Raw genomic sequence first — 23,371 nt, 5'->3', positions numbered from 1 at the left:
AATGATGGGTTATGCTAATATGGACCAAAGCACTGCCGGTATCCATTTTAGGATAAGAGCTAGGACATTTGTGGTTGCTGAGAGTTCCCAAGGTCCAAGGTTCGCTTTTGTCAATCTTGATGCTGGCATGGCTTCACAGCTTGTCACTATAAAAGTGCTTGAGAAGCTAAAATCAAGGTACACCAGAGAACCAAAATCTAATCAAGTATATACATTGCGAGTTTGTGACAATATGTTACTGTTTGGCTAACAATTATATTAAATTTTTTTCGTAATTTGAAGGTTTGGAGATTTGTACACGGAGGAAAATGTGGCAATCAGTGGCATCGATACTCATGCTGGGCCAGGGGGTTACTTGCAGTATCTAGTTTACTCTATCACTTCTCTCGGTTTTGTGCATCAATCATTTGATGCCATTGTTAACGCAATCGAGCTGAGCATTGTTCAGGCTCACAACAATCTCAAGCCTGGTTCAATTTTCATCAATAAAGGTTAGCATTTCTTTGCATATAGTGTAATCATCTTATGTAATCAGACTTTTCAAATTACCAAAAAAGAATAATGTGATTTTGTTGGAGGCGTGGAAAATGCGAGAATAAACAGGAGCCCAAGTGCTTATTTGTTAAACCCGGCAGAGGAGAGAGCCCGGTACCCAAACAACGTTGATACCCAAATGACACTGTTGAAGTTTTTTGATGGTGCAAGCAAGAAGAGCATTGGAGCCTTTAGCTGGTACGCAACGCATGGTACTTCCATGAGCAGAAACAACAAGCTCATCAGTGGTGACAACAAAGGTGCAGCTGCTAGATTCTTCGAGGACTGGTTCACTTCTAACACCAACTCATCCTCCACACCAGTCACCAACTCCTCTAACAGATCGAGTAAGTTCATCTCTAAACCAAAGCCTTTGGTAGTCAACTTGTCACATTTTACCTTACCAAAGTGTAGTAACACAAAAAAAATATTTTATTACTTTTTTTTTTTTTTTTTTCGTTTTATTAAGTAACATGTTATAATTGATGTATTAGGTTTTTTTTCTCTCACCTTCATTATTTCCCATCTCTTTTTTTACAATCAATTTTATATCTAGCATTTTTTAAATATAGACATTCATGCATCAAATATGATATTTGTGTAAAATAGTAATGTAAAAAAGTAAAAGAATATTTAGCCTAAGAAAAGAGTTTTGCTTCTCTCACATCTACTTTTATGCATTAAAATGTAAACATTTCCACATAAAGTGTGTACATGTGTGAAAAATAATGGATGTAAAAGGGTGTGAAAGAATATTTAGCCTAAGAAAAAGGGTTTTGATTCTCTCGTATATATTATTTCACATCTCTTTTTGCATCCACTTTTATGTGTTAAATTGTTGACATTTGACATCTTTTAAAAGTAGACATTCCCACATCAAGTTGAATGTGTGTGTAAAATAGTGGATATAAAAAGAATTTGAAAAAATATTTAGCCAATTCTCTCTCGTCTACTTTTATTTGTTAAAATGTTAACATTTTTAAGATGTAGACATTCTTTAATCAATTGTGAATATGCGTGTAAAATAGTGGATATAAAAAGTATGAAAGAATATTTAGTCTAAGAAAAGGGTTTTGATTTTCTCACATTCACCTTTTGTGTTAAAATGTTGACACATTTGAAGTATAAAACATTCCCGAACCAATTGTGAATACTAGCTCAACAAATTATGAAAAAAGAAAAGATTCTTCTATTATCCAAAGCATTGCTCTTATCTTATAGAAGAACAAGATCTTTTTTTTTTTTTGGTTGCTATGAAATCATAATTTCATAATAATCATCATCCTGTAACTGTTTCTTTCCTATATGGGGTTAGACATTAGCACACTGGTAGAGAAAGCGAAAGCAATCAAAGCCACAGGAGGAAAGCCCTGCGGTAACTTAACCAGCCAAGGTTTTAAGGTGAGGAAAAACAATGGATCACTATTTGTAGGAGCATTTTGCCAATCAAATGTTGGAGATGTGACCCCAAATGTGCTTGGAGCATTTTGCATTGATGGTGGAAAACCCTGTGACTTCAATCGTTCCTCCTGCCATGGCAATGATCAGCTCTGTATGGGCCGTGGGCCTGGGTATTGACACTTTAATCTTAATGGGCTTATGTCTTTCTTGATGCGAGCTCATATTAATGGGTGATTATCAAAAGCTCATATTAATGGGTTTGTGATTTTGTGAAACAGATACCCAGATGAAATACTAAGCACACAGATTATAGGGGGGAGGCAATACCAAAAGGCTGTTGATCTGTTTATTTCTGCTACAGAGGAATTGACAGGAAAGATTGATTATCGCCATGTTTATTTAAATTTTACTGATATTGAAGTTGAATTAGATGGGAACAATGTAGTCAAAACATGTCCTGCAGCACTTGGTCCAGGTTTTGCTGCTGGAACTACAGATGGACCTGGTGCCTTTGGTTTCCAACAAGGTGATACAAAGGTCATGATAGTTTTTACTCTCTCTCTCTCTACGTTCGATGCTCCAATTTTATTAACTTTCTTTCAGGTCAGCCTGATGAACCTATGGAGTTTTTCTGGGCATTATGGGACCTATTTTGTATTCAGGCTATAGAGTAGGGCTGGGGGGATTTTTTTTTTCTAAATAACCAAATCTCTTAAACAATTTCATTAGTTAGCAAGGTTTCGAAACTATTTAACAATCTAACAAATTGAGTCCCTTGGACTCGATTTTGCTCTTTGACTCAATTTTGCTCTTTGAAATCGAGCAAAGAGGAGTCGAGTTTCAATTTGAAATCGAGTGTTTCACACTCGAGTTCCATGAGGAGACCAAACAAAACTGAAGAAACCCAGAAATTGAAGAACTACACGAAGAAGGCGAAACCAAAGAAGAAAACCCAAAAACACAAACTAAACAAAGAAGAAACACAAACCAGCAGTTCCAAGAGGCAGCGATGAAGCTCCAGGCGAAGGTTTCCTCTAATTCGTTGTTTTTCTTGTCTGGGTCTTTCGATTTGATGATGCTTCGTTGTTTTTCTTGTCTGGGTCTTTCGATTTAATGATGCTTCGTTGTTTGTTCTTGTTCTGGTTTGATGTTCGTTGGCTCAAGGAAATCAAGTCATTGAGAGTCGAGTTCCATGGAATCGAGTCTTTGGCTCTCAAAGAAATCAAGTCGTTGAAAGTTGAATTCCTGAGACTCGATTTCCATAGAACTTGACTCTAAACGACTCCATTTAGCACAACAAAATTGTGTACAATGGACTCGATTTGTTAGATTATTAAATCGTTTCAAAACCTTGCTAACTAATGAAATTGTTTGAGGGATTTGGTTATTTCGAAGAAAAAAAAAATCCGGGTTGGGGCAACTCTTACTAGGATAGATCAATCTAATAATCCATACAAAAGATAATATAAGTTAAATTTAGATACAATACTTTAGTACAATACAATAAGTTTTCTAATTAAATTTACATAGTTATATTGAATTTAATTATTTTTGAAAAAGAAAACACTATTTGTACTTCATTGGTCATTATAGCCATGTGTTTGAATTTAATAGCAAAATATTCCTAAGTTTTACAGGATAATATAGTTGTTTCTCTCAAGTATCTATCTCCTCCAAAAAGTAATGCTACATAATACAAACACCGAAACTTCCACATAAATTGAGGTGGCAAGTTTTTATTGGTTCTCATTTAAACTCACTATTAATATAATTTTATTATATCTCATTTACAACATGTCATCTATGTAGTTGTGAAATTTGTTGTACTCTAGAATTTTTTATTTTATTTTTAATATAGATACCATAGAATTTCAATTTATATTATTTGCTTCATAATAATTTCTACTATTTATTATCCGGCAAGAAAATCCTTTAGGGTCACAGGGAGACTCTAATAAGAGAATTTGTTTATTTCGGCCGTTGGGCCTATTGGATCGAATCCCATATATGACTATAATTGTTATTGTTGTTTGAGTCTCTGATGTCCCTTTGTTTGCAGATCTACAAGTTATGGAGAAAGTTGAGAGACTTGCTTAAGGAACCAACCCATTATCAAGTGCAATGCCAAAAGCCCAAAACAGTTTTGCTAGACACTGGTGAAATGTTTGTGCCATATGCATCGGCGGTAAGGCAAACTAGTCTGCTACTCATTAAATTTTTTATATATTTATTCTTTCTCATTCGTGTTATTAATAACTTTATTACTACTCTCACTCACTCTCTCAATAACTTTATTACTATTTTTTCTAAGAAACTAAGTTATTTAAAAGTATAATTATATCTAAAAAACAAAACATGTACATAAACTAACAGTGAAAATTAATTGACATTTTAAGTTTTTAAAACAAATACATCAATATTTATGAACCTCATGTCATGACAAGGGAAAATATTCAGCATGAAATTAAAGTAGCGCAAATAATTTTTGAAATTAAAAGAAAATTCAAATAGTTATTGGGTAAGCACCACATTAATTTGGTCCTTAAAATCTATCAAAATTTTCAATTTGATCCCAAGATTTTGAAAAGTAATAACCGACTCTCTCTTCCCATTTTAAGAAACAACGCCTTTTTATTCAAAAAAAAAAATAATAATAATAGCATCACCTTTTTTTTAGAGTTAGAAGTCATTCTCTCTCTTTCCCATTTATGTATAAAAAGAAAAATAAAAATTGAGAGAACCATTATTTGAAAGTTTAGTAGTGCTTAAGCTTGAGTGCTTGACTATCACTAGGCTATAAACTCAAGAAGGCACACATCACATTATTATTGTTGTTGTTGTTGTTTGGCTTACACATAACACAATAGATTTTCTAATTACTGGTAGGTTTTGTGGATATAAATGCAGCCAGCGATTCTTCCAATTCAAATGCTGAGGTTGGGAAAGCTGATCATACTTTCTGTACCAGGAGGTTAGTTTTTCCATCTAATAATCTTGCACCAAATAAATGACTTTTCTTGTTTGTGTGTGCTTGTGCGAGTGTTGTCATCTAGCGTTGGAAAATGACAAATGAAGTACATGAGAATGAAACCTAGAGGAAACCTTAGTACTAGATATGAAGTACTGAGCTCTTGCATGATTTGTATTACTTATTAGGATAAAATCTAAACCAAGCATCAATGACAATCTCTGCAAAAAAAAAAAATGACAATCTCTCTAAGCTATTGAGAATTGCAGAGTTCACAACAATGGCAGGGCGGCGACTAAGGGAGGCAGTTAAGGAGACACTCATAAGTAATGGAAATGGAGAATTCAATAACAACACTGAAGTTATAATAGCCGGCCTCACCAATACTTATTCGCAATACGTTGCAACTTTCGAAGAATTCGAGCAACAACGATATGAGGTACATAATCAGTGACAACTTCACATGCAAATGCTATGCTTACCATTCTTTGAAGAAAAAAAAATTGGGGTTAAATAGAAATCTATCCCTATTGTTTACCATGGCATTAGGAATATATGAATTTTAAGTAATCCTTAGGCCTTATCATTTTTGGGGATATATGCAAAATTTTATTTGGTATATACAGGCTGCCTCGACCCTCTATGGTCCACACACATTATCAGCATACATCCAAGAATTCAAGAAATTAGCAGAAACAATGGCAAAAGGAGAAAAGATCATGAAAGGTCCTTCACCACCAGATCTTTTTAAAGCACAACTCAGCCTCCTACCTGACCCTTTTGGAGACTCACCTCCTCCTGGAACAAACTTTGGTGACATGAAACAAGACATCATTGTACCCAAAAATGGCACATTCACAAAGGGAGACAAAGCAAGTGCCACATTTTGGAGTGCAAACCCAAGATATGACCTATTGACAGAAGGCACATTTGCAGTGGTAGCGGTGCTTCAAGGGCAGCATTGGACTCCAGTTTATGATGATGATGATGATTTCTCTTTGTTTTTTAAGTGGAAAGCAGATGACAGTTACTTGTATAGCATGGCAACCATTGAGTGGTAAATACCAAAGGAAGCTGGCTCCTGGGTATATAGGCTAAGGCACTTTGGTTCGTCTAAGAAAACAAAGACTCCCTTATTTTGGGCATTGTGTGTAGGCACACAATATGTAAAATAAACATAACTTATCATATGTATCCTTATCCTTACATAAAATAATAAGACATTATTTTATATATGGTAAGTACAGATTTTCTTTCAAGTAAGAATTGGGTGATGCTGTCAAAGACTTTGTAGCTCGAATTGCAGGATTAGCAGCATACTGTAATTATTTTTCAAAAAGAATTGAGTGATGCTATTTATTTTCAAGGTCTTTGGCAAATAAATAGACACTTATATAATTTTGGTAATTTAAGAATTGAATAGGTACATGCGCAAATAAAACACAACAAAGACACATTTGAAAGACTTATAATCAAGTTTGCTTTTGAGAGAACTCAAGTCATGATCAAATTGAACACATCCAAATGCATGAAGACAAATAGGTCGCTTGTGAAGTTGAACTCATTTGTCCATCCAAATCACACAACGGAGAGACTCTCCCGTAAGAAGTAAATCGAAAGCTTTGTTGATGTCATCGAACTGTATCTCATGTGTGACAAATTGATCCAACCGCAGTTCCTGATAGTTATTAAGAAAAAAAAATGTTAGGAACAATATGGAAGAATGAAAGCAAAACTTGATGGTTGTACTATAAACAAGAAGTACAAGAAGCAAAATAGCCACCACAAAAATGCAATCCATAAATAGTTACTTTGCAAGCTAATTAGCATGATCAAAACAAAGCTTAATTTTCTAAGGCTTAAATAGACTAGTGTCTATTTGACATCATTTTATAAGCTTAGTTTTTAGCTTTTAACTTTAACGTGTAGTTTAAAAGAAAAAAAAAATCTTGTTTTTTTAAGGTGTAAGTATACTTTAGCACATACTTTCAGCCAAAAAAAAAAAAAATAGTAAAAAGCTAGATAAGTCATTTCCTAACTGTCAAATTAATCACCTTGTTCAAGTAACGTTGAAGGAGGATGGGAATATCAGTTTTAGCTTTAACTCCTCCAAAGATGCATCCCATGATGCTTTTGCCCCCGCAATCAAGGATATCGTGATACTTAAGGCCCAATTCTGATCCTGGTTTGGCCACTCCTATTATTACAGTTTTTCCCCAACCCTGAAGGTAAATAGAAAACAAAAATGATTGTATTTAGTTCAAGCAACAAGAATAATTATATGTACCAAAAAAATAAGTTTAGAGGCACAAAATTTTCCACATGTTGAGGGGGAATAATGTAATTAGTGTTAAGAGTGATGTTAGGAATACTAGATATTTTGTGTCAAATTTTTAAGATAATATAAAATAAATAAAAAAAGTAACTAAATAATTTAGTTATTACTACAAAATATTTACAATAAGATATAACAATGAATATGATTGATGAACAATCAAATTGTAAACCTTGTGTAAGAAAATTTGTAATATACCCAATGTTATTCTTTATTTATATTATATTATTAATCTGTCATCAATCATAATTATTGTCACATTAATTTATGAGTATTTTGTAGTGAATAATAGAACAAGGGGTTTGTGGCACAATAAACAATTATACACTGTCATCAATCAACAAAATAGCTGCATATAATTTTTCTTGAATATCCTCTTCAAATAATGTAAATTTAATTGGAATCACAAACTTGTGCTAATGTTAATTTGGGAAATTTCTAGACTAGTATATTGAAATGAGTAATGCTATAGACACAAATTATTTTACAAAATGTTAATGTGACCAACCTCTTATTAGTTTTCATTTAAGCTTACCATTAATATTACTTTTACAATTACCAATAATTACTTACTATATCAACAGTTTATAAAAAAATTTGTAAAATAGTTTATATCTCTAACCTTATTGCATTGAAATAACCAATTTCCCTTCCCTTTTAACAATAAATCGTTAAACTCTCAAAGTGTGAAAAGTTCACAAGCTTGAACCCATTTGATCATCAATTCATGAATTATTTTTCTCACAAGTAGATCAGCTGTCTCAGTTCATATAAATATAGATTTGAGAGGTGTGATGCTGGGCTCAGATTTGATACACGTACTATGTCTCTGCCATAAATTAAGTCATAAAGCAATCGGACCACACAAGATCTCTAGAATGCAGTGGGTAGCATTGAAAAGAAATTCAGTAAAAGATCATATCGTATGCCATGCTTGTGTGTGTGTGTGTGAGAGAGAGAGAGAGAGAGACATTTCTGCAACAGGAATATGCTTCATGCACCATCGATGGCAATCCAATGCATTCAAAGCAATAGTCTGCACCCCCACCAGTCATCTCATTGATCACCTGCAAAATGAGGGAGACAGAAACAGCAACATATTAAAAAAAATAATTTAAAATAAAAAGAGCTAAGCATTTGCTGATTTACACCCATCAGCAGCAGTAAAGACTTCACAATTTCAAAATCTATTCCTTTTCACCATTAATTATCATGCGATAATTTGCCAACCCCATCCCTAGCTAGTCCCAACCCCACTGGGGTTCTCGAATTTTTTTTTTTAAAGTAGTCTTTAAGAAACTTAAATTATAAAAACTCTAATAAAAATAAAACTTGAATATATCAACTTCACAAAAAGAAGAATACAAATATATGAAATTTTGCAATTTCTTTCTACTAACAAAATGAAAATGCAAAAAAGACGGATGAGAGATAAAATAATAATTAAGAATACTAAGATGAGAGTAATAATATAAGAGAGTTTGAATGACGATAGAGAAGAGAAAAATTGAGAGAGAGAGAGAGAGAGAGAGAGAGAGAAAGCAACGTGCGACTATGAGTTGAGCTATGAAAGAGAGCTGAGTCACTACGAGTGTAAAGTTGAGGAGAGCATAACTGTCAGCACCACAAAAAAAAACTCATAGTCACAGTATCTCTCTTAATACAATTTTTTCAAGGAAAAATAAAATTATAGATTTTTTTTATGAAATGAATTGAATGAGATGATAAGCATTTTTTTTAATGGGTTTTTTGTTGACTATATTGTTCATTTGTCGTTGTTTCATGTTTGTCTATTTTAACTGTTGTTCTTTGGGGATTTTTTTTTTCTTGTTGGGTTTAAAAGGTTAAGAATTATGTTGGGGATTTGTTTTTGTTGAACCCAAAATTTTAGGTTCTCGAGTGATGGTGTTTTTTTTTTTTTTTTTTTTTTTTTTTTTTTTTTGAGAAACTATTTTTTCTTTTTTAGGCTAAACAAAACATGTCAGTTATTTTTTAAAAAATAATGTACATAATTTATTTTTAGCAAGTATAAATGTTTTTTTTTTGGGTGCAAACGTGAACTCCCTGGCTTGGACTTGGACTTTTGGAACTGGCACTGCCTACCCCAACCAAAAAAGGTTCTTTCTGTTGTAAAAGACGCGAAATCAATCACGGACGACTACCAAGCCCTGGAGTAATCTGTGAAAGAACTTACATGATACATAACAGAGACAATTCTTGTGCTTAATAGAGGCACAAGTTGAAGCCACCGATAAGCGTATTCACTCCTAGGTTAGTAAGAGTTCATGATCTCAATATTACGAGTAGATAGAAGTATACAATTAAATAATAACAGACCCATTAATTAAACAATCATTGTGTAGGTTAAGAAAAAGACCTGGCTCACAGATTTGTCTCCACACTCTCCTCCATTGACGAAGTCTGTGACTCCGAACATTTTCCCTGATTTAACAACAAAAAACATCTTCATATTGACCCAATGCAAAGCTTACTCGTATAGTTAATAGTTTCATTATGAAAAAAATATTCTCCACGTACACTTCCATATTTAATGAACGGTTAGTGATCATTATGAGTTATGACTATAAACTGACTTGCAAAAAAAAAAAAGAAAAAAAAAAAAAGACCTTTGTATTGATCATAGCATATAAAACGGAATAAAATCTTCTAATCTATTTAAAGTGGTCAATAATGTGTTCCACCAATTATAAATTGTCACATTTTTGTTAGTTTGTAAAAAATATTATAAAATAGTATTTAACTCTAATATTTTCTTACAAAACACTCACTAAGTACATAAAAATGGCAAAAAAAATGAAATTGATAAAGATACAATTTTTTATTATTATTTAAAATTACTGATGCAGTGAATGATTATCGGTAAGTAAAAAAATAACATTAGTAGTAGACTTGAAAACTAGTGAGAATTAGTTAGATCAATAATCTATAAAAATGTTATAAAATACTTTATAAACTATAACATTACTTAGCAAAAATGTAAACAAATACTAGGTGATCGGCAGAGATAATTTTATATTTTAGAAAGGGGTGGCGTTTGTTATCTTATTTCATCAAGACATTTTCAGAGTTTCATATGGCCCAAAAAGACAGGTGATCCGCAGAGATAATTTTCTTACCCATTTCAAATTTTTTTGAGTTAAGATCCACACCAATAATTCTAGCAGCGCCACGGAGTCTAGCTCCTTCTGCAACCTAGAAAACCTAATTATATATGAGTTTCTGTAAAGTATCAAAGATGAATGTGAGGAAAACTATGCTTATAATAAGTCTGCAAATTCATACAGCTATTCCAATGGACCCCAACCCAAATATAACAACAGTTGATCCTTCTTCCACATTTGCGATTTTCCAAGCAGCACCAACCCCTGAAAACCCAAGTTATCAATGAGATAAAACCACATCAATGTCCTTTCGAAGTCTAATAATGCCAGAAATTTTTGTTTGGAGGGGCCGAGTTATATTGCTAATTTATTAGTCTATACAAACTTTTATACACATACACAAACACATGTATCTATACACATACACAAAAAATTAGTATCATTTATAATGAATCCTTAAAATTAAATGTTTCATAGAATTAAATTAATCTTTCACCATCTTCCATAGTAAAATCCTTACAATTTTCATTTTCAATATAAGTTACCAAATTATCTACCGTTGTGAGTAAAAAAATTTCAATTGAATTAATGAAGTGTTCACAGACAGAAATAATCCAAAACTTTAAAAAATACGAAAACACATTTTACCATAAAAAATGAATTTGAGAAACAATACATTCTCTATAACTACTAGACAAATTAGACAATTTTTTTTAAGAACATTATTAGACCAACTCAAATAGTTGGGGGGCCAAGTCCCCCCCCCCCCCCACCCTAAGCTCCGCCCCTGATTACTATAATTTAAAAAAGATATATATAGAATATAGTGTGAATCCATTTATCAACAAAAACTAAGAAAAATGGGAGGAATTGTTTCTATATGAAATGGAATTATTTCATAGTTCAAATTAAATATTTCTACTATATGACCTAATAGGCTCATGCATGATGCATGTATTTGTTAAACTGCATGATGCATGTATTTAATTGTTAAACTGTTGGATTTAACAATAACTCAATCTCAATAAAGTACCTCTCCCCTAGCTATAGCTGTTTAATTTGCTCGAGTTCCAAATAGTAATTAAAGGAAATTAATCCTTGCAAAATTACCTGTTGATATTCCACAGCTGAGGAGGCATGCCCTACTTGGGGAGATTGAGGGGTCAACTTTTGTTACATGGGCAACATCTACCACTGTGTACTCCGAAAAACTGGACACACACAAAGTGTGATATATAGTCTCTCCATTCAAGCTAGTGAATCTGGTGCCCTGATCATATCTAGGCATATAAGGTGTTATTTTGAAAGGCAATTTTGTACAAATGTTGCTCTTCTGTGATCTGCAACCATCACATTCACCACAATCCGAGACGAATGTAGGGATGACAGTGTCTCCTACAGCTACTTCATGAACACCCTCCCCAACACTTTCCACGACCCTACAACACATAAAAGAAATTGGGTTTGAAATCATTGCAACAAACCCCAAAATATTGCATATCATAGAACTAATGTAAAACTAACCCAATAGCTTCGTGACCTAAAACTCTTGGATATATTCCAGGCAAATCCTTCAAACCAAAAAAAGAAAAGCGTTAAGTGTCAACAAATTTTCAAGAATTTATTAAGCTCATGAAAGTAAAAGTTTAAAGAATATATATGGTTTGAAATAACAACCTTCAAAACCCATAAACCGATATCGGTGTGACATAGGGAGCTGCATATGACTTTAATCCGAACCTCACGAGGCATTGGCGGTGCCACCATGATCTCCTCCATCACTAGTGGCTCATTTGGTGCGCGACTAACAGCAGCTATATAGTAAACATATTGAACGTTAACAAATCATTTTCACACACTTACAAGAAAGTTCAGGAAGCACAATTCATATCATGCAAAAAAAAAAATTCAAGGAATTCCCAAAGAGTTACCTTTGCATCTAATTGGCTTCCCTTTAGTTGACATGTTCTCACCCATGCTGACAAATTAAACTCTCTCTCTCTCTCTCTCTCTCTCTCTCTCTCTCTCTCTCTCTCTCTGTGTGACAAAGGACAATGTAAGACTTGTGAGACGTAGTTGGTGGTGAGCGAGAATGTGAAGGTTTTTATAAGATGGCTAGGGATGCCAGTGGTAGTGAATGTGATTTCATGCAGGTTTAAAAATAGATTTGGCGTGATAGTTTTCAGAAACAACTTTATTACTATTAAAAGATTGATTAAATTGGAACAGATACATCCTTTTAGATTTAAGATAATAATTGAACTGTGTGTTTGACAAATTAAGGCTGTAATATCTTAAATTGAAGCCTGCCTGTGCAGGTCAATGGGTTTTTAATTAAGGGATAACAGATTACAATTTGAGTGCTTAGGATAACTGTTCGATGATGGAGTTCTTGAATTGAAATCTTATCTATAAATGGATTAGAAGCTAAATAAAGTTATTCGGATAAGGGTTAAGGAAGATGGGAAAAACAAACACAATTTGAAGGAGAGATAAGGGACAAGGAATGAAAATATTTTGTTCAAGATTCCATTTTATGTTTCACTAATAAAGTAATAATAGCTTGTCACATGTTTTTTTTTCCCCTTTAATTAATAAGGTTTAAATTAGGGAAAAAAATTAAACAAGTTAGTATAATTTGTGGAGCATACAATGGAACACTCAAGGTGAGACCAATTTGTCTTGTGCATTAACTAGTGCATTTACCTTTTAATGTGTAACAGTGTAAGAAGAGAGAAGTTAAAAAGTGAAAAAGTGTAAAAAAAAAAAAAGGTTAAAAGTTTAATGGCTGAGATTAAAAGTAAACTTTTTAAGTTTCAATCTCAAAATATTATTGCATGCCTATTGCACCGGATCTAAGTCACAAAATTTTTATTCAAAGATAGGACGAAAGAGGACTTATAGGGAAGTCATTTTACAATACCCACAGTTTTCTTTTTCGAGATATTGCACCCACAAAACCCTAGCTGTCCATTTGTGTTTGCTAGACCCAATACTTATTTAACCGGTCAATCTCTAAACACAAAAAAAAATACATAATCTCTCTATCATTTATTAGAGTAAATAAACTATAAGTCATGCATTAATGCAACTTTTCCTTTTTGCCTTATGTAAAGCATATCTTTTTTGTTTTTCTTTTTTAAACACGTTGATGGTAAAAAGTAAAAACTAAAAAGGACCAAAATAGCAGTGACAACACCATATTGAACAGTAAACTGTAACAAGGTTATACATCAAATTAACTTTGCTTACCTCCATTGGTAACTCACACCTGATCTGAATAAAAAAACTGTGTTTGGTTTTTTTTTTTTTTTTTTTTTTTTTTTTTTTTTTTTTTTTTTTTTCAGTATGCAACAGTATATTGTCCTTTTGGTTTTTAGATTATTCATGTTTGGCTCTAAAAGTAAGATTGCATAACAGATTGTAACTAAGATGTTGGCTAGAGAGAAAGGAAAAGAGGTAGTGTATCTGTTCGAGTGAGAACGTATATATATTAAGGTTTGAACTTGAAGTAGTTTTTTTACCTACAAAATAAAAAAGAAAGAGAGGAGTATGTAGTGAAGTAGAAGCAAACAACGTAATCCAAAAATTAAAACACAAAAGACATAAAATATGCCTGACAAAGAGAATCCAAATTTATCAAGTTTGTGAGTTTCAGTTAGCTCAATTAGTAAAAAAATTTATTGTCGAATAATATATTTGAAGTTTAATCCTCACTTATACCAAAAACCAATTGATGTGTTGTTCTGATAATAAAAAGTAAACATTATGAGTAGGGACAGACCCAGGATTTTAAGCTAGCGAGGGCCGGGAAAAAAAAAAAAAAAAAAAAAGGCATCCATATAATATTAAAAAATTATAAATACACAAAATTGTTATTTTTAAATACTTTAAGATGCAAAGATTTACCAACAAAGACAAAAACAAAAACAAATTTTTTTTTTTTTAATACTAGGCTAGCTATGAATTTTTTTTTTTTTTTTTTTGAAATTAGAGCATTCACAGTGGTGGTACTAAAAATTTTAGCTTTTAGTATCTTAAAAAACTACTTTATCTATTTTAATACCTCACTTTACAATATACCCAATATCAAATGTTCAATTTTTTTTATTACTTCATTTAAAATAATATAAACAACTCATTAAAATAATAAAGGAAGAAAGAATCTGAGTTTTTTAATTGAAGGAAAATATAATCTTAATAAAATATTGTATTTTATTTTTAACAACTTGCTACAGTCAACTGGTATTTATACCAGTTTACTGTAATTGCAAAAAAATTTAGCTTTATCTTCTCCAATAACACATGATTTTTTGGTTCTTTGGTGATAAAATAGGTTTTTTTTTTGCTAAAATACAATCACCATTGTGAATGTTTTTATTGTTTTTGTTAAGTTTTTGGGTTTGGATAGTTGCTATTTGGGTGAGGTTAGCTAGGCTTATTGAGAAGAAAGAGGGCCTAAGGTTTTGGAAGGGGGTCCAACTATAAAAATGAAATATATAATAACTATAAAAAATAAAAATAAAAATTATGGACCGGGGGGGGGGGGGCTGGGCCCCACCTGGGTTCGTCCCTGATTATGAGCGAATGTCATAAAGTAAAAAAAAAATAAAAAAAAATAAATAATTAAAAAAAATCCACCAAGTTTAACCAATCAAACACTCAGTTTTAAAAATTAAGAATAATAGTCGTTTACATACCGATGAGTGAGAGAGAGAGAGAGAAGATCAAAAGTTGACAAATGTCATGAATCATGATTGGTTCATGAATGTGTGTTATCAATAGTGTGAACATAACATTTCTCAATAATTAACAAAAAGAAATATTATGTTAATAATATTTTTACAACAAATTTTAAGTAACATATTAATTTTATCTTTGTAGTATAATTTTAGGAAAGAAAATGAAATAACTCATTTAGAAAAAGTCTACTGTGCACATGGCATAATTGTAAGAATGGAAAGGAAATTCAATAAGTACTAATTTAGAAAAATTAAATGTTGTAGGGGCGGTTTTTGGGGCCCAGGCCCAACAAGTAAGTGGTTCTGGCCCAAAAGTCCCCAGACAATGAATTTGTAGAGAGCGGGTTACGGAACTAGGGTTAGACGAAGTGAACGTCAGTTAGATGTATGCCATGCAGCATATTGAACGTGAAAATATTCCATTTTAGTTCACAGGATGTCGATCCGAGGAGACATATAAGTGCACCTCTTGCTCTGGTTACAGACTACAGAATTCTTTCACCTCTCTCTCTCTCTCTCTTTTTCCTCAATTCTCCGATCCCCTCTTCATGGGGATTTCCCTCTCTTATATAGCCTCCTTAAATTGATAAGGACCTTACACTTGTTAACCATCTGGATCTTCATTTGAATGCCTGTCCCATCGGTCATCTTCCTTATCTTTCTGTGAGTTGCACTGGCCAATGTAATACTGTTCGCCTGTCTTTTCCACATTAATGCGGCTAAAAAAGTAGTTTTCTTGCATTTAATGCGGCAGTTATGGCTTCTCCCTGACGTCTTACATTTCTCTCTTTCCTGCTGTGTGAGGCTCATCCTACTACCCACGTTCTTCTGGGATGGTTCTTCACTGTGGAGGGGACGCACGTTGGGCCCATATTTGTGTGTCCGAGGAGACATTCCTCCTCGGACGTCTTTTAAAACAAACTGGGCTCCACAAGATTGGGCCAGAAGTCTTTTGGGCCCCTGTTCCTCTTTGGGTTATGGTTGGGCTTCGTGTGGGGCCCCAGGCCCATTGTTGACTTTGGGAATTTCACCCCTACAAATGTAATTATGAGTATTTTTCGACAAATATAATTATGAGTAGTTTAAGAACAAAATAAAGGCATTAACTTTTTTTTTTTTTTTTTTTTGAGAAGAAAAGGCATTCATATTTAATATCTATTAACATAAAGTAAGATAAGACATTAATTTCGACCTATATCCAAGTGCCGCAAGTAACGTAGGAAAAATGGTAAGTACCGGAATGGTCATCAAAATTGGTGGGAAAAGTAATAAAGTAAAGCTCACAAATAAATGCATTTATTTCTTTCCGCATTTAGTAACCCTTCACACCGAGCATTGAGGAACAAAGCAGTCCATGAAGAAATTAATTAAGCCAACAGGTGAAGAGCTGGAAAGATCGTTTCAAAGAAAATTCCACGAGCACTGGATGATTATGTCCAAGAAGCATCACATACCACCTTCATCTATAGTTTCAGTCACTCATTGGAAAAATCCAACAAGGCAGTGCCAACTCAACAACTTTAGGAGCTTTAGGCAAAAATTTTAAGTGGGACTTTTTTTTATATTTAAATATTAATCAAATACTGTAATATATATTGAATTTAACTATCAAAACACAATTTATAATTAAAAATAATAATTTAACTAAAAATAAAATTTAAAGTATAGAATAATAGAACCTGGTTGTTGCAATTTTTTTAATGCTGTAGCCACTTTAAAGTCTGAATCTGCACAAATAAAAATTAATTTATCACATGGTTCAATAAATTATTGTCACTATGATACAAATAAGTTAATATGATACCTATCAAATAAATGGATTATTATAAAAAAGGACAAGCTCAGCGTGAACAGTAATGGAAGTAGAGTTCTCTGCACCAGCACAGCGTTCAAGCGAAGAAGAGGATGAATTCCAACGGAGTGTTAAAAAATTTAAAGAGAGCAACGGCGCAAGGAGTTTCTTGCCACCAAGAAAACCAGTGAGTTACAAAGATAGTCTCGTGGGAGACATTCCTGGAGCATATGAACAGGCATTTAAGTTCAATAAAGAATGGGAGGAAGGTTATGAGTCAGAGGATGATATGGAGCCTTTAACAGAAGGTATGGCTGAGGTGAAGCTTTCCAAAGAAACAAAAGCTCGCATCAGAGCGCCATGGTTGAAAGCCTTGATAGTGAAAGTGTATGGTAGATCAGTTGGATTCCACTACCTCACTTTCAAGCTCAATGCTTTATGGAAGCCGACGGCGAAGATGGATTGTGTGACCATGGGGAAAGGCTTCTTTCTGATTAGATTCAGTAGCAGTGACGATTTTGATGTAGTACTTCGGGGCGGCCCATGGTTTTTAGGAGAGTATTTTCTTGCAATCAAGCCTTGGGAACCTTATTTCATTGCGTCGGAGGCCAAGCTTTCATCAGTGGCTGTGTGGGTAAGGTTTCCTGAATTACCAATTGAATTCTATGATGCTGCTGTATTGAGAGAAATTGGGAGTGTCATTGGTCCTGTTTTACGGATTGATTCTTACACAGCCTCGGAAACTAGAGGAGGCTACGCAAGGCTTTGTGTGCAGATTGACTTGGACAAGCCACTAATTAGCTCCATTCGAGTGGGCAGATTAGTCCAAAGGGTATTGTATGAAGGTATATCATCCTTGTGTTTCTGCTGCGGCAAGCTTGGGCATAAACAGGAACACTGCAGTCTGAAAGTGAAGGAACCAAGCAAAGTTAATGAGGCTCAGACCTCGTCGAAAACTAACGAAATAAGTGAGGTGGTTCAGTCCGAGCCCAACTATGGGCCTTGGATGGTTGTTACGAGAAAAAAGGGGTTGGCTAGGATGGGAAAGGCTAGTGGGCCAACTAAATTAAATACCTCATCCCAGGACAGATTCAAGGGCAATCCGGACCTTTCACAAACGTCAAGCCATGTGGAAGCAAGTGAAAATCTTGGTAAGTCAGATCATAGTGATTCAGTTGACTCAGGAAGTGAGACAACACGTGAAGATGCAGCCCAAATCCCGCAGAGTAATCTTGAGATAAGAAAGGACTGTGTCATGGAAGATTACATTGAAAACTCAAGAGCTGAAGGTCAGCAGGATCCGAGGCACATCTCAGGGAACAAGAGGAAAGCTCTAGCCAAAAATAAAAGTAAAAGGAGTGAAGGTTTGGGGATTAGAAACTCAAAAAGCTCAAAAAGTCATAAGAAGAGTTATCACAGCGCTGAAGGGAAGAGAGAGTTGGTTTTGATTTCAAAAGAATTGGAGAGTGAGAAGCTCGTGGAGAATGGAGAGGATGTTCATAGGGCTGCCTTCACTGCCAAGGACCGGATGGGCCATCTGGTACAAGAACCAAGTGGTGGCAATACCAGACGAGATAATAGCTCAGATAAGAGCGGCACCGACGGAAACTCCGGGATGGTTCGAGGTGGAGCTGGGTCAGGCTTGGAAACGTATATTTCCCATAACACCAGAGAGTATCAGAATGGGGAATCTTCCTCTGGAACACATGGCATGGACTCTCACGCCCAATCCGTGGTGGAAATTTCTCACGGATGTTCCAGAAATCTCATGGGAAGTGGCGGAGGATCTGAGCAGGAAACGGAGGCCATCCGTAGTGCCCCATTGGGACGAATCCGGGTGGATCATTCAAGAGAGGAAGCTGGTGGATTTCAGAGGGATGGCCATGGCTCATATGGGGAACCACCCAACTCTGAAAATGATCCAAATCATGGCTCCGGTACAGGAATGCGATGTGCTTCTGAGTTGCAGAGAGGACATCCTAGGCATACTGAAGCACATGTTAATTTGGAAGCCAGACTGGGGAGCGTCCAAAGACTTGTTGAGGAGAATGGGACGGAGTATGGTGGAAGCGGAGAAAATGAATACTAATCCACCAGAGATCGAAGTGCCCTTAAGTCAATTTATTAAGATGAATGTGTTACTCTGGAATTGCAGAGGAGCTCTGAATCCGGATTTCAAGAGGCGAATTTTTGAAATGGCAATCAACCATAGACCTTCCATTTTTGTGGTGACAGAAACGAGAGTGGGAGGAGACAGAGCAGCTAAAATCATTGAAGGGCTGCCTTTTGATGGGTTTATTACCACATATACAATTGGATATGCTGGGGGTTTGTGGATTCTCTGGAAATCAGAAGAGGTGGAGATTCTTCTTTTATCATCCACAGAACAGGAGATACACGCTACAGTTAAGGTGCGTTCCTCCAATTTTACCTGGCTTATGTCTGCTATTTATGCTAGTCCTAGGTTGGCTGAAAGGAGAATTCTTTGGAATAATTTAATTACTATTGCTCATCTCCATAATTTACCTTGGCTAATGTTAGGAGATTTTAACGAAGTGTTGTGTGGGGATGACAAGTTTGGTGGTAACCATGTGAATTTGAATAGAGCCTTAGAGTTCAAAAATTGTTTAGATGAGTGTAATATGCTAGATTTGGGCTTTGCGGGCCCAAAGTATACGTGGACCAATCGTAGACCCATCTCTAATTTGATATTAGAAAGAATAGATCGATGTTTTGCTAATCCGGTGTGGCGCACCCTTTTTCCTGAAGCCTTAGTGACTCACCTCCCAAGGACATTCTCGGATCATTGTCCTGTGCTAATTGAGCTTTGTAGAGCCAGTGTTAACCAGCAGAATAAACCCTTTCGATTTCAAACCATGTGGCTATTACATCAAGATTTTCCTAAAGTTGTTCAGCAAGCTTGGTCCGAAGATAGAACCTTGCAGGAAGCAACTGTAGACTTTGTGGCCAGAGCTAAAAAATGGAATTGTGATGTGTTTGGGAATCTATTCGCTAAGAAGAAAAGAGTCTTAGCTAGGCTTCATGGTACCCAAAAGGCTCTAGCTAACAATCCCAATGAGTTTCTTTTGAATTTGGAGCAACGATTGATTGCAGAATACTCTTTTATCCTTATGCAGGAGGAAGAGTATTGGGCACTCAAATCCAGGTTAAATTCTGCCACGTTTGGAGACCGCAATACATCATTTTTCCATGTCTCTACGTTGGTTAGGAGACATAGAAACAAAATTAGATGCATTATGGATAGAGAGGGGAATTGGTTGACTGATGAAAGTGAAGTAAAAAATCACATTCAAGAGGGCTTTAAGAAGCTATATATGACTGATCTGGAAGTGATCCCCATTAATTCGGATGTTTCAGGATTTTCTTGTTGTTTTTTGAATGAGGAAGATAGAACTAGAATTGATGGGGATGTGTCTGAGGGGGAGATCCAAGCCTGTCTTTGGACTCTTAAACCATTTAAGGCCCCTGGGCCTGATGGATTGCATGCAGGCTTTTATCAGCATTTTTGGATGGAGGTTAAAAATTCGGTGTATAAAGAGGTTAAGGAAATTTTTTATAAGGGCTGTATGCCGAAGTATCTTAATGAAACTTTGATCTCCTTGATTCCTAAGTGCCAAAATCCTGAGTCTTTGAGCAACTATAGGCCCATAAGCCTTTGTAATTCGGTCTATAAAGTTGTTTCAAAGATCTTAGTGGCTCGGATTAGGCCGGTTCTTGGAAATTTAATTTCACCTGTGCAGACAGCCTTTGTTCCTGGTAGAAGAGGCACAGACAATGTGATGATTGCTCAAGAGTTGTTTCATACTTTGGATAAAAAGAAAGGGAAAACAGGTTTCATGGCTATTAAGTTGGATTTGGAAAAGGCTTATGATAGACTAGAGTGGAGTTTCATTTATAGAGTTCTCCAAGCCTTTCATTTTCCCCCAAGAATTTCTAAACTCATCATGAGCTGTGTCACATCCACAAGTACCTCTATTCTGTTCAATGGGGGTGCCTTAGAGAGTTTTGAACCATCCAGAGGTATTAGACAGGGGGATCCTCTATCCCCGTACCTTTTTATCCTATGTATGGAGTATTTGGTGTATCTTATTGAGCAGAAGTGTGTGAATGGAGAATGGACTCCCTTAAAGGCTTCAAAAGGCAATTTAGGTTTTACCCATCTTCTATTTGCGGATGATATTATCCTATTCAGCAAAGCTGATGTGCGTGGAAGTGAAGCTATATTAGAAGTTCTTGATAAGTTTTGTAGAGAATCTGGCCAAAAGATTAGTCATGATAAATCTAGAATTTACTTCTCGCCTAATGTTAGTGAGGAGTTGAAGGAGGATATAAGTGGAAGATTGGACATTAGAGAGACTAATAATATTGGAAAATACCTCGGTTTTCCCATAAAGCACCGAGGGGTCCCTAGAAACCCTTATAACTTCATTGTGGAGAGGGTAATGAGTAAGCTTGCTGGATGGAAGGCCAAGTTCCTCTCTTTTGCTGGCCGGGCTGTATTAATTAAATCAACCATGTCGGCCATTCCAAATCATGTTATGCAAGGAGCAGCCCTCCCTGTGCATGTATGTGAGAAATTGGACAAGATCAATCGAGATTTTTTATGGGGGTCAACAAATGAAAGAAGGAGAATGCATATGGTGGGTTGGAATAAAATAGTGAAGTCCAAAGAAGAGGGAGGATTGGGTATTCAAGAAGCAAGAGCTAAGAATATAGCTTTGTTATCTAAGTTAAATTGGAGGATGTATCATGTGCAAGATGCTTTATGGACAAAGGTTATTTTGAATAAATATTGTTCTCATTCGAGAATTAGATCAAGAGAACCAGAAAAACTCCCTTCGTCTCCTAATTGGAAAGCCATTAGTTTGGGATTCCCTATTTTCAAAAAAGGGATTGCCTGGGGGATTGGAAATGGAACCGGGGTTAGTGTGTGGATGGATGATTGGGTGAATGGTAAATCATTACGAGGCATGATTGAAGGTCCTCTTAAACAGGAAGAGCTAAATCTAAAAATTTCAGAGCTATGGTGTAGACAGGAATGGAAATGGGAGCTGATTTCCTTTGACCTCCCTCAATCCATTAAAGAGAAGATTAAAGCAGTGCCAATCCAAGTTCATGGGAGTGGGAAAGATATGGTTCTGTGGAAATATTCCAAAAATGGTGATTTTTCTACAAAGACTGCTTATCGGCTTGCTGTGCAAGGGGAAGAAGATGTAGAACAATTCAATGGGCAGTGGATATGGAAACTGGACATATTACCGAGGATTACAACCTTCCTTTGGTCATGCTTACATGGCAGTATTCCAGTTAAGGGAGTGTTAGCAGATAGAGGAATAAATTGTGATAAAGTGTGCCCTTTATGCAAAGGTCAAGATGAATCCATTGTCCATCTTCTCCGTGAGTGTATAATTGCTCGTGACTTGTGGAGAAAATTAGAAGTTCCTCCTACTCATGTGAATTCATTTGCTAGTAGCCTTGAGGTTTGGCTAAAAAACAATTGCTTGAGTGAAGTGATGTATAAAGGAAGCATTCCTTGGTGTTTTCTATTCCTCTTTGCTGTTTGGAATCTATGGAAAAATAGGAATAGAGTTGTGTTTGATAACTCTATTCCAAACCTCACACTGGACAAGGTGTGCCTTAGCCAAGCTAAAGAGTACTACTATTGTGTAAGCAAGGCTAAACAAGTTGCTGCCAGAGCTGTCATCCCTGTCAAATGGTCTAAACCTTTACCGGGTTGGTATAAACTAAACACTGATGGGGCCTCACTTGGGAATCCAGGCAAGGCGGGTGGTGGAGGCTTAATCAGGAACAGCGAAGGGGGATGGATTAAAGGTTATTCGAGATCAATTGGATACACTACTAGTGTAATGGCTGAATTATGGGCTTTGAGGGACGGATTAGATCTTGCCAATCAGCTGGGAATTAGTCATTTAGAAGTTGATTTGGATGCCAAGGCTATTGTGGAGATGCTAAATAAGGCTGACAACTCTAACAAATTATTTTCTCCTTTGCTTTTTGATTGCAGATCACTCATGGCAAGGTTCACACAGGTTCGGGTAGCACACATCTTTAGAGAGGCGAATAGGTGTGCTGATTTTTTGGCTAAAAATGGATGTTGTATGAGGGAGGATTTTGTTGTCTTTGATGTTTCCCCCTCGGATGAATTAGATAAATATCTTGTATTTGATAGAAATGGACTGTACTGTTATAGGCAGGTAGCCAATACTTTGGCCTCTGTGGCCAGTATGTAATTTTCTTCTTTGTTGAATATAACGTCTATTAACCAAAAAAAAAAAAAAAAAAAAGATACCTATCAAATTATTAATTGGTATGATCATTTATAATAATTGATAAATTCAGAAAACGTGTTGTCCTATCTCCTATGATTGTGGGCTGTGCGTGTAGCATGTGCAGTGTGCAGTGTGCAACTGTGTAGGCTATGTTGCTGTACAGTGC

The 23,371-nt window shown here is 35.3% G+C and overlaps 4 protein-coding genes across 5 annotated transcripts; 3 read left to right on the top strand and 1 right to left on the bottom strand.

Moving 5' to 3' along the window:
- Positions 1-69: 69 nt before the first annotated feature.
- On the top strand, positions 70-6,133 carry LOC115974595 (neutral ceramidase 2-like). 2 transcript variants are annotated; one of them, XM_031095015.1, is made up of 9 exons: positions 70-177; positions 283-491; positions 579-881; positions 1,850-2,105; positions 2,214-2,472; positions 3,995-4,120; positions 4,843-4,906; positions 5,191-5,342; positions 5,530-6,133. In XM_031095015.1, the coding sequence occupies exons 1-9, from the start codon at positions 128-130 to the stop codon at positions 5,962-5,964; spliced, it is 1,854 nt and encodes a 617-aa protein (XP_030950875.1). In that variant the 5' UTR covers positions 70-127; the 3' UTR covers positions 5,965-6,133. The 2 variants fall into 2 exon arrangements, with proteins under 2 accessions (XP_030950875.1, XP_030950874.1); XM_031095014.1 differs by having other exon boundaries at positions 5,173-5,342; positions 5,530-6,132.
- Positions 6,134-6,263: 130 nt separating this feature from the next.
- On the bottom strand, positions 6,264-12,393 carry LOC115974597 (alcohol dehydrogenase-like 7). Its single transcript, XM_031095017.1, has 10 exons — positions 12,292-12,393; positions 12,038-12,174; positions 11,885-11,931; positions 11,471-11,799; positions 10,542-10,624; positions 10,376-10,451; positions 9,616-9,680; positions 8,210-8,305; positions 6,958-7,125; positions 6,264-6,581 (listed from the first exon to the last, which is right to left on the bottom strand). Exons 1-10 carry the CDS (start codon positions 12,335-12,337, stop codon positions 6,465-6,467), a joined length of 1,164 nt encoding a protein of 387 aa, XP_030950877.1. The 5' UTR covers positions 12,338-12,393; the 3' UTR covers positions 6,264-6,464.
- A 4,565-nt stretch (positions 12,394-16,958) lies between these two features.
- Positions 16,959-18,319, top strand: LOC115959762. Its single transcript, XM_031078308.1, has 2 exons — positions 16,959-18,183; positions 18,303-18,319. The coding sequence occupies exons 1-2, from the start codon at positions 16,959-16,961 to the stop codon at positions 18,317-18,319; spliced, it is 1,242 nt and encodes a 413-aa protein (XP_030934168.1).
- Positions 18,268-23,133, top strand: LOC115974600. The gene is made up of 2 exons (XM_031095019.1): positions 18,268-19,305; positions 22,941-23,133. Exons 1-2 carry the CDS (start codon positions 18,379-18,381, stop codon positions 22,986-22,988), a joined length of 975 nt encoding a protein of 324 aa, XP_030950879.1. The 5' UTR covers positions 18,268-18,378; the 3' UTR covers positions 22,989-23,133.
- The last annotated feature ends 238 nt before the right edge of the window (positions 23,134-23,371 follow it).

This window comes from Quercus lobata, chromosome 2 (genome assembly GCF_001633185.2).
Source record: "Quercus lobata isolate SW786 chromosome 2, ValleyOak3.0 Primary Assembly, whole genome shotgun sequence".
Classification (NCBI taxonomy): domain Eukaryota; kingdom Viridiplantae; phylum Streptophyta; class Magnoliopsida; order Fagales; family Fagaceae; genus Quercus; species Quercus lobata.
Note: the sequence above shows the minus strand (reverse complement) of the source record. Positions and strands in the feature narration are given on the sequence as shown.